This window comes from Cebus imitator, unplaced genomic scaffold (assembly GCF_001604975.1).
Source record: "Cebus imitator isolate Cc_AM_T3 unplaced genomic scaffold, Cebus_imitator-1.0 Scaffold699, whole genome shotgun sequence".
NCBI classification, from domain to species: Eukaryota; Metazoa; Chordata; class Mammalia; order Primates; family Cebidae; genus Cebus; species Cebus imitator.
The window spans coordinates 81,954-93,595 of record NW_016108014.1 but is presented as its reverse complement, the minus strand read 5'-3'; the positions used below and the strand labels follow the sequence as shown (position 1 = coordinate 93,595).

General features: G+C 43.3%; 1 protein-coding gene across 1 annotated transcript in view; it reads right to left on the bottom strand.

Moving 5' to 3' along the window:
• The window catches only part of GYG2 (glycogenin 2), a 50,451-nt gene that overhangs the window by 12,380 nt on the left and 26,429 nt on the right, over positions 1 to 11,642 (bottom strand). The window contains exons 6-7 of the mRNA XM_037734981.1: positions 8,721 to 9,070; positions 7,174 to 7,377 (exon numbers count right to left, since the gene is read on the bottom strand). Coding sequence (XP_037590909.1) covers positions 7,174 to 7,377; positions 8,721 to 9,070 — 554 coding nt within the window. The remainder of the gene's footprint in view (positions 1 to 7,173; positions 7,378 to 8,720; positions 9,071 to 11,642) is intronic.

Sequence of the window (11,642 nt, the reverse complement as noted above, 5' to 3'; positions counted from 1 at the left end):
AGAAAAGAAGGACACACTTCAACAGAAAAGTGGATTAAAAATAAAATAAGAAAAAAAAAATAAAATAAAATAAAATAAGATTCTCTACAAACAAGAGCAAAAAAACTTGATAGCTTAAAAAAAAAACTGAAGGACAACTCTAATCTTTTAATTAACTACCTTTCCCTACCGCAAATACTGGAAGACAAAATACTGGAGAAGATACTAATTGCAGTTTTTTCTTTAATACATTAATGTATGTGGACAAATTAATATTCAGCTTTACTTTTAAAAACACAGACCTGGGCCAGGCACGGTGGCTCACGCCTGTAATTTCAACACTTTGGGAGGTCAAGGTGAGTGGCTCACTTGAGCCCAGGAGTTCAAGACTAGCCTGGGCAACATGGCAAAACCCGTCTCTACAAAAAATACAAAATATCAGCCGGGCGTGGTGGCACCGCCTGTAGTCCCAGCTACATGGGAGGAGGTGGGAGGATCACCTGAGCCTGGGAGGTCGAGGCTGCAGTGAGTCAAGATCGTGCTGCTGCACTCCGGCCTGGGCAACAGAGTGAGGCCCCGTCTCAAAAACAGGAACAACAGCAAAAACCAAACACAACCACCTTGTCATCATTATATGTACTGAAGTAGCTACCTGGATTAAAGAGCCCCAGGATGCACCGTCGGCCTTTATGAAGTTATGGCGATTTATGAAAATAACCTTTTTTTATTTCAATTTAGGAATTCAGCTCCCCTAAATAAAAAACTCAGAGTAACTCAGTAAATGGACGATAGCAGGTGACAGTGAAGCTGTGAAGCTGCATGATTCATTTCAGAGGCCACCTGGGGTGTGAGTTAATGAAATGGAATTTCTCCTGATATTCATGGAGGATTGGTTCCAGGGATACCAAAATCCATGGATGCTCAAGTCTCTGATATGAAATGGAACTGTGTTTGCGTATGACCAGTACACAATCTCCCACAAACTTTCAATCATCTCTAGGTTAATCACCATACCGATTACAATACACATGCTATGTTAATGCTTGCTATATCGTATTGTTTAAGGAATAATAGCCAAAGAAAAAAGTCTGTACATGTTCAGTGCAGATGCAATTTCTTTTCCCATATATTTTTGATCCAAGCTTGGTTGAATCCACAGGTGTGGAACCCACAGATGTGCAGGGTGAGCTATATATCAGATGCTGTACGGACAGCAGCCCTCCCACTTTTATTTTAAAGATGTTCAGAAATATTGATTTATCCAAAGTCACACAACTAGTATACAAAATAGCTCAAATGTTCAACTCCTTGTTCAGTGTTTTTAAATATTATCTTGGAAAATGTGATAGTAAGATATTATAATAATCAATCAATCAACATACCTTTTGTTAAATAGAGTGGTTTTGTTTGTTTGTTTGTTTTTTACTTTAATTTCCAGGATACATGTGCAGGACGCGCAGGCTTGTTACACAGGTATACGTGTGTCATGGTGGTTTGCTGCACCTATCAACCCGTCACCTAGGTTTTAAATCCCGCATGCATTTGTCCTGATGCCCTCCCTGCCCTCGCCCCCAAGCCCTTCCCCTGAAGAAGTCATTGTTTTTAGAAAAATATCAGAAAATATATAGACCATAACAAAATTTTTTAGGTCAGTGTCCCCAACCCTATAGACTCACGCCTATAATCCTAGCACGTTGGTAGGCCGAGGAAGACAGATCACTTGATCTCAGGAGCTCGAGACCAGCCTGACTAACACCGTGAAACACAGCCTCTACTAAAAATACAAAAATTAGCCAGTAATTGCTTGAACCCGGGAGGTGGAGGTTGCAGTGAGCTGAGATCATGCCAGTGCACTCCAGCCTGGGCAACAGAGTGAGACTCTATCTCAGAAAAAAAGAAAAAGGAATTTTGGCGTTCCTGTGTCCACATAATTTCATCCTTCAGTCTCACTCCCCATTCTCCCCACCTCTCCATCCTAATGGCGTGGTAGAGGGATGGATGAGGCTGGGCAGAGTCCCCAAGATAAGAGATTTGGGTTCTGCAATTACTTTGGAGAACTGCTTAAATATCCTAAGCAAACTACGCTCAGCCCAGCTGGGGGGTCATCTCCCCTCACCGTACCCTTGGTCTTGAGCTCATGTTCAAACTGATAGCAGAAAGACAGAAGGTCCCAGGGCCACCTACTGTCCCCAGCACCACCCAGACAGAGACAGCTTCTATCTGCAAGGGTGTTCTTCATTTCCTCCTAGGTCTTGTCCTGGGCCCTGGAAACTGGTGATTCTCCAATTCTTGAGATTTTTTTTTCCACCCTCCTCCTTTCTGCAATATTGCCCCTTGAGAATGGGGTGGGGATTTGGAGCCATGTCAAAAATGTCCAAAGGGCACTACAGTCTCACTGTGTATGAAACCAGTTGATGGGCTTCTCGAGGCTGCTGGCTGCTGAACATGCTTTTTTAAAAAAATTTTTACGTTTTAAAAATTGACACATAATAGTTGTACACATTCACGGGATACATAGGGATGGTTCAATACATACAATGTTCAGTGATCTGCTCAGGGTAATTTGCATATCCATCATGTCAATTATGTATCATTTCTTTCTTTTGGGAATATACAATATCCTCCTTCCAGCTATGTGAAACTATGTATTACTGCTGGCTACAGTCATCCTGTAGGGCTATAGAACATGACAACATATTCCTCTTGTCTAGGTGTAATTTTGTATCCTTTAACAAATGTCTCTCTATCTTCTCCTTTCCCCCCCCCCCCCCGACCTTTCCCAGTCTCTAGGATACTCTCTTCTACTTTTTACTTCTTTTTTTTGTTTTCGTTTTGACAGGGTCTCATTCTGCTACCCAGGCTGGAGTCCAGTGGTGTGATCTTGGCTCACTGCAGCCTCAACCTCCCAGGTTCAAGCAATTCTCCCACCTCAGGCTTCTGAGTAGCTGGGACCACCAGCAAGCACCACCACACCCAGCTAAGTTTTGTATTTTTTGTAGAGGCAGGGTTTGGCTATGTTGCCCAGGCTAGTCTCAACTCCTGATCTCAAGCAATCATCCTGCCTCAGCCTCCCAAAGTGCAGGGATTACAGGAGTGAGCCACTGTGCCTGGCCTTACTTTTTACTTCTGTGAGATTAAACTTTTTTAGCTTCCATGGATGAGCATGAACATGCGATGTTTAACTTTCTGTTCCTGGCTTATTTCACCTACCATAATGTCCTCTATTTCCATGCATCCTGCTGCAAATGATGAATTTCCTTTCCTTTTTTATGGTGGAATAGTATTCCATGGTGTATCTATGCACTGCCTTTTCTTTATCCATTCATCCTTTGACGGACACTTGGGTTGGCTCCATATATTGGCTGTTGTGAATAAACTGCAAAAAACATGGACAGGGACAGGTGTCCCTTCAATATACTAATTTACTTTCCTTTGGATAAATGGCCGGATCATATCGTAGGTCTATTTGCAGTTTTTTGAGGAACCTTCATACTGTTCTCCATCCTGGCTGTACTTATTTTTAATCCCCATCAACAGTGGCTAAGAGTTCCCCTTTCTCCACATCTTAACCAGCATTTTTTTTTTTTGTCTTTTTGACAACAGACAGCACCTAACTGGGGTGAAATGAATGTGCTTTTGTGTTCTTGTCCATCTCCTTGGGCATCAAGGCAGGATGATCCTCAATTCTACCACCATGATTCTCTGCACCTGCTTTTTTCAGAAGCCCCACTACTCCACAGGAAAGTCTCTCCTTGGTTTGGCTTGACTGGCTCTGGTTGAGATGTGGCTCAGGGACAGACAACACGCAGCTAGACGTCTATTCTTTAAGTTGCTGCCACATCCACAATTATGAATCCAAAGCAAAAGTAGAAGTGGCTTACGTCAACAAAAGATCACTGGAACAATTCCATGGAGATGAATATGAACTGAACATGCTGGGCACTGTTTTGGAGAAGCCAAAGTGCCAAGGGCTCTCACTCTAAATTGGTCTGTTTTTTTCTGAGATTGGCAAGGCTACAACTTGAGCTGCAGCTGGGACTGGAGCTTCCTGACTGTTTGCCCTTTGGGAGTCTCTGGAGAACCACTGTTTGCCCTGGGAAGCTTGTTTTTAGGGGCTGTGACAATCCATGTAAATCCCTTGAGGGGCTGAAGGGTGAACACACACTTGCTTCTGAAAGAGGGTGGCTGACATTACAAATGAGGCAGTGCTCACCATGGTTCAGAACAGACTTTTAAGATGCTTTTAATGGCCAGGTGCGGTGGCTCATGCCTGTAATCACAACACTTTGGGAGGCTGAGGCGGGTGGATCACTTGAGGTCAGGAGTTCAAGAACAGCCTGGCCAACATGGAGAAACCCCATCTCTACTAAAAATACAAAAATTAACCAGGTGTGATAGCTCACGCCTGTCCACCTACTCAGGAGGCTGAGGCAGGAGAATTGCTTGGACTTGGGAGGTGGAAGTTGCAGTGAGCTGAGATCACATGATTGCACTCCAACCTAGGCGATGGAGTGAGACTCCATCTCAAAAAAACAAAACAAAAAAAAAAGAAGAATGCTTTTAAGATCATCTGCAAAAACACAATTCTTTAAAATAATCCTTATTCAGACAAAGCTCAGCCCACAGTTTGAAAAACCACTAATGTTCAAGACTCTGACAGAATAAGATTAAAATTACATAACCAGAAATCAGAAAGATGGTTTGAAAACTGTCTTCTGAGGACTCAGTAGAGTCTTGTGAAAACAAAATAAATCTTGAAACCGCAATATCACTAAGCCAAAGGGAAAAGTGAAGCTGGGAGCTGCTTGGGCAATGCTGCCTCCCGCTCTCTCAGTCACCCTCTGCTCACTGAGATAAACGTATATCTGATTGCCTCCTTTGGAGAGGGTCATCAGATACTCAAAAAAACAAATACAACCGTTTGTCTCTATCCACTTATGAGCTGGAAGCCCCTCCCCACTTCGAGTTGTCCTGCCTCTCCGGACTGAACCAATGTACTTCTTACACATATTGCTACGTCAAGTCTCTCTATAATGCATAAAACCAAGCTGTGCCGCGACCACCCTGGGCACCTGTCATCAGGACCTCCTGAGGCTGCGTCACAGTGTGTCCTTAACCGTGGCAAAATACACTTCCTAAATTTGTTTTTATGAAACATTCAATAATATTTCTCTTTTAGGCGAGGAGTTTGAGCATTCAGTTATTTTCAGTACATGTCAACAGTGGATCAGAGTCCCCCTTTATTTGCATTAAGGTGCAGTAATGCAAACAGAAGCATGAGCCTTGAATGGAGCAGCAAACTCTCTGGTTTACAGTTCAAACTCTGCTGCCTACTAAACATTTCATGTAAATGCGAGTTTTCCTTAGACATCCTGATCTGAGCATGGCTCAGCTCCACTGCCCGTTTTGCACATCATGTAAGAGCTCAACCGACGGGATTCTTCACATTCCAGCAGCAACAAGCAGAGGCCCTTGCCTGGACTCACACGAGGCACGTCCTGGGGCCAGACCCAGGCTATGGCACGCTCAGGACACACCCAAGGAACACAAAACCGGAAAAATGAAGTTTACACCTCCCCAGTCGTCACCATCTGAACCTAAAGATCTTTTCAATGTGTTTGGGTGAATGTGAACTCAGCACTCCGACATTATTCATGCATAAGGTTGCCACGGCATAATTCACAGCACAGTGCAGCGAAGCCCATGGAGTCTTCCACAGCAACGAGTGCGAAATGGAAAGGCTGCTTGTTTAAAAGCAACAAGAAACGGCTCTCCCAAAGTGCCCACCGCGAAAAGAAATATATATATATTTATATCTGAAATATACAGAGTAGAATGACTTCCCTTCAGCCCCGTCCCCAGATCCTTCCCTAAGTATGACCTCAAAATAATTCTGTTGAGAAACTTGGTAGGATGAGTGGTAAAGATGTAAAACAAGAAATCTTTTTTTTCTTTAAGACAGTGTCTAGCTCTGTCACCCAGGCTGGAGTGCAGTGGTGAGATCATAGCTCACTACAGCCTCAGCCTCCTGGGGCTCAAGCGATTCTCCTGCCTCAGCCTCCCAAGTAGCTGGGGCTGCAGGTGTACACATCCAAGCCTGGCTAAGTTTTTTGACATTTTTGTAGAGACGAGGTCTCAGTGTGATGCCAGCTGGTCTCAAACTCCTGGTCTCAAACAATCCTCCCACCTCAGCCTTCCAAAGTGTTAAGATTACAGGTGTTAGCCACCATGCGTGGTCCCAAGAAATCTTTAAACACAAGATATAATTCCAAAGTATTCGCCCAGAAAGTGGAGCTGGAGAAATGACAGCCTCCATTATTTGTTTTGCAAATAAGAGATCTTTTCATTTTTCTTCTGTGGAGACAAAGTTCTGCAGACTCAGCCTCAATAGACACCACCGTGCAGGTCAACATTAATTTGAACATTGAGCCTCGGCAGGAATTCATCGTCACTTGAACCCATGTTCAAGTCAGGGGTTGGGCTGAAAGCTCTCAGGATGCACAGCCCGGTAGCTGGGTCGAAGGAGCACTGAACCTGAAAGAGCTCTGTGCCCCCAGACTCTGTAAACGGCTCAAGAGTGAGCATGTGTCTCCATGTGGCATCAGTGTTTTGAGGCTGCTATATGAGAATTGGCCACACACTGGTGGCTTACGCCAAGGCAGACTGACCATCTGATAGTTCTTGGGACCAGAAGTCCAGTGGGCTAAAATCAAGGTGTTGGCAGAGTTGGTTCATTCTTGGGGACCTGGAGGAGAATCCACCTCCTGCCTTCTCTGGCTTCTGGAGGCCACCATATTCCCTGGCTCGTGGCCTCCTTCTCTGACGTTGACACTTCCACCTTCTTCTTTTAAGGGAGGTTTGTAATGACTAAGAGCCCACCCGCATAATTCAAGATCATCCTGCCCCATCTCGAGGTCCCTCATTTAATCACAACTGCAAACTCCCTTTTGCCACACAAGGTCACTTTCACAGGTCCTGGAGATTGGGACTTAGGTATCTTTCTGGAGGTGAGCTTGATTCGGTGTGCCATAATGCAGATAAACGCAGGAGCTTTGAATGCCGCAGCAAACTAAAGACCAGCCCTTCCCTCCATCACCCCCACCCCAGAGAGCCGGGGAAGCCAGTTCTCTCTGCTCTCTCACTGGAGCCAGCGTCTGACTCTCCATCACACCTGTGTGGAACGCAGGTACTTACATCTTCTGAACGGCGTCCTTCAGGCAGAGACAGGATCTCATCCACTATGAGATGGGTTGGCTCTGGAAGGCCCTGAGCAGGCTGGTTAGATCCAGGTGCTGAATTTGCACATGGCACGCCAGGAGTAGGTGTTGAATTTGCACACGGCTCTCCAGCACCGGATGCTGAATCTGCACACGGCGCCCCAACATCACTGAGGCAAAGCTGCACAAAAACAGACACATCCAGTGAGCTTTCCGATGTCTTCTCAATTCACCCGCTGTCCTGGGGGAGGGGAGCCCTGCTCCCATCTGCAATCATTAAATAATTGTCCTTCATGTTTTATTTCTCAGAACCATTTGACACTAAGCCTTAAAATTCCCTCCTATGCAATCCAGTACTTAGCAAAATGCCCAGCAGGAAATATGTGGCAAGTCAATGTTGGCGAAGTGAACACAAACACCAACTGGCTAGTGTCAGACGATGAGGGGCATTTTCAGCAGTCCTTAAAAAGCAGCCCCTGGCTTCACCCGAATAAAAAACCATACTAAAAATTAAAATAGGAATTCTCTTCAACTTCCCAAGCAATGCATGTGCTGACAGCAGACTCTGTGGTATTAGCAAATATTCCAGGAAAAAAAAAAAAAAAAGGCCGGGCGCGGTGGCGCATGTCTGCAATCCCAGCACTTTGGGAGGCTGAGGTGGGTGGATCACTTGAGGTCAGGGCTTCAAGACCAGCCTGGCCAATGTGGCAAAACCCCATCTCCACTAAAAGTACAAAAATTAGCGGGGCATGGTGGCATTCACCTGTAATCCCAGCTACTCGGGAGGCTGAGGCAGGAGAATTGCTTGAACCTGGGAGGTGGAGGTTGCGGTGAGCCGGGATCGTGTCACTGCACCCCAGCCTGGGCTACAGAGCAAGGCTCTGTCAAACAAACAAACAAACAAACAACTCTAGTTTTCTTTAGTAAAAAAAAAAAAAAAAAACACTCTGGTACTCTAGAGTACTAGTACTCTAGTGCAAATACTCTTTTAAAAAAATAAGCTCCTAACTGCAAAAGCTTTTATGCAAGGCAGATGCATTCCATATTCAACACACTGCAGATACTTCGCTATTTAGCACATCTAGGGGCTATCATTATATTTTCTTAAATCAAATTGGTGTCAATCAAAAATTTACAAAATCCTCTTCAGACACTTCCTCCAATGGCTATCTCAAATGGTGGTTTCAAGTGGAAAATGTTGACCCAAATGACATCATAATCAGTCATTGTGAATCACTCGCCCATGCACTGGTGTTTCTTACTCTAATGAGGATGGCTAATTTCAACAACCTATTTATGCATCAGGCCTATAAATTAAAACAGTATCTCTACTCATTAGGAATTCTCCATTTCGAGCCAAAAAATAAAAATTTTTTAAAAAGGTGCTTGCTTCTCAGTAGTCTTTTCCATGAAATACAGTATTTAGACACAAATGGGGTGTTTCAAAAAAACCACGCCAGACCTTGGTGACGAGGATGTTCTCCTCGCCCTCAGCTCTGGGTTTTAAGAGAATTCCCCACTTACTGTGTGTCCAGGAGCTGCGAGTGCTCCCCCTGCTTGGACGCTTTGATAAAGGGGCAACACGTTGTTCTGGTAGATGGTCCACCAGAGATTAAGGAACGCCGCCTGGTGCTGGCTGCTGGGCGCTGAGCCCTGCTCCAACACCGAGCCGCTCTGTGGATTGTACTTGTAGTTCCAAGGCTTTGTGGACCCCAAAAAGTGGACGACCTTTGCACTGGAACCGAATCTGAGAGGGAAACAGAAGGGATTCTGATTTCCACTCAGACGCGATAAAAGACACCCAGAAAGCACCCAACTACCATGGAGCCCCTCAAAGACAGCCTCCAAAGGACCTGTCCCAATGGATTTCCATTACTGATTGTTATGATTGATTATACTACTATTATCAGCATAGTAATCAATATATAATCAATAATAATACAACACTTCCAATGCAGTCATCAACATATGATCAGTAATAGACTACTACTCTCAACAGTAATCAATATGTAATCAATAACAATACACTACTACTTCCAATGCAGTCATCAGTATATGATCAATAATAATAGACTACTACTACCGATGCAGTAATGAATATATAATCAATAATAACTGCTGTCAGTGTAGTGATCAATATATAGTCAATAATAATATACTACTATTGGCATAGTAATCACTATACAATCAATAGTAACATACTACTGCTATTAATTCAGTCATCAGTACGTGATCAATAATAACAAACTACTATCACTGTAGTAATCAATGTATAACCAAGAATAACATACTAGTACTATCAATGCAGCAAGCAGTATATGAGCAGTAATACCGTGCCTGGCTGTCAAGCTAGCAGTCAGTATATAATCCAACTATCAGCAGACTAGTCCTTTCATCTGCAGTCATTTTACATACAGATATATTTTTAAATCACAGTTTTTGCAGTTATTTTATTTTCTATCTATCAAGAAACATAATCATAATCCTTTGAGATTTTTTCCCAAAACGGGAGGAATAAATCAGTTTTTTAAAAACGTGAAGTATGGCAGCCCAAATCATCCTATCCTTAAAATGACAGGGACAAAAAAAGAATAGCTTTTACAGATACACTTGGATAGCAAGCGGCAAAGCAACTGGCTTTTTTTCTCTCTTTCGGGATTCTACATTTTCCCCTCGCCAACTTTTTTGTTGTTCATCACCACCACCGTCCTCCAGGAGCCTTTTGAAACATTGTTTTTTCTTTGATCACCTCCTCATGAAATATGAATACAAAAGTCACATGACATATCTATGTTCTGTACGTTACAACTGTGATTATACATTAAAAAATAAGAAGTTTTTCACTCCCGAGAATCAATTTCTCTTCCTTGGGGACACTATGTCCTCTGCAGAGAATACAAACTGTAGAATTACTCATTCCCAAGGTGATTCGCAGATTCTCTATTTTCATTTATAGCCCTATCTTCTGGAGCAGTGAATTTCACAGCTTCTGGTCCCCTCACCCCTGATCCTCTGAGGGACCCAAACAGCTTTGTCCATGTGGATTCTTTCTTTTTTTTTCTCCTGAGCTGAGGCTTACTCTGTCACCCAGGCTGGAGTGCAGTGGCACGATCTCGGCTCATGGCAAACACCACCTCCTAGGCTCAAGTGAGCCTCCTGAGTAGCTGAGACTAGCGGCATGTGACACCACATTCGGCTAATTTTTTTATTTTTATTTTTGGTAGAGACAGGATTTTGCCATGTTGTGCAGGCTGGTCTCAAACTCCTGAGCTCAAGTGATACACCCGCTCAGCCTCCTGAAGGGCTGGAATGACAGGTGTGAGCCACTGTGCCCGGCCATGTCACTGTGGATTCTATCTCTCCATATTTACAATAATTGAGATTAAAACGGAAAAATTAGAAAACATATTTATCAATCCCTTAAAAAAAATCAAACCAGGCTGGGTTTGGTGGCTCATGTCTGTAATCCAAGCACTTTGGGAGGCCAAGGCGGGTGGATCACGAGGTAAAGAGATCGAGACCAGCCTGCTCAACATGGTGAAATCCTGTCTGTACTAAAAATGCAAAAATTAGCTGGACATGGTGTTGCACGCCTGTGGTCCCAGCTACTCAGGAGGCTGAAGCAGGAGAATCACTTGAACCCAGGAGTTGCAGTGAGCTGAGATCGCATCACTGAACTCCAGCCTGGTGACAGAGCGAGACTCCACCCCCCCCAAAAAAAGTCAAACCATTATGCAGTAACATAAATTTCATATTTTTTTCATTAAAAATACCTTCTATATTAAAAAGAAAAATCATTGTGAAAAGAGTGGAATGCATTTTTCCAAGAGGTGACAGCTGGTTCGTCCTAGCTCTGTCTGTGTTACCTTATCACATGCCATGCAGTGTCTGTAAAATCCCAGCATAGACGCATGAGAAAATGGCAGCAAAAAGGGAAAAAAAATCACATCTTAGAATTCTTTTTTAAAAGTAGTTGTGACTTTGAAGACACTTGAAAGAGTTACAGGGAATTCTTCAGGGTTCCTTGGGCCACAGTTTGGGAATCATTGTCATAGCGCCTTGACTACCTAACATTTACAGCAATAAGCAAGCAGGGGATGAGATATGTGTGTCTGTACATGTGTATATACACACATAAAGATGGACACAGAGAGATCAATGTATTGATATATAGACAGATGTCCAGGTCTAGATAGATAGATACCTACATAGATCCAGATAGATACACAGATAGAGATCTAGAGATCTATATAGATAGAGATCTAGATTTAGATAGCTAGATAGAGATAGGTGGACAGATAGATAGATATAGATATCTATAAAGAGATGTATATATATAAATATCCAGATCTATATACATTAGATAGATGAATGTATATAGAGAGATATCTAGATCTAGATCTAGATACGTATGTAGATATAGATATATAGCTCTATGTATACAGA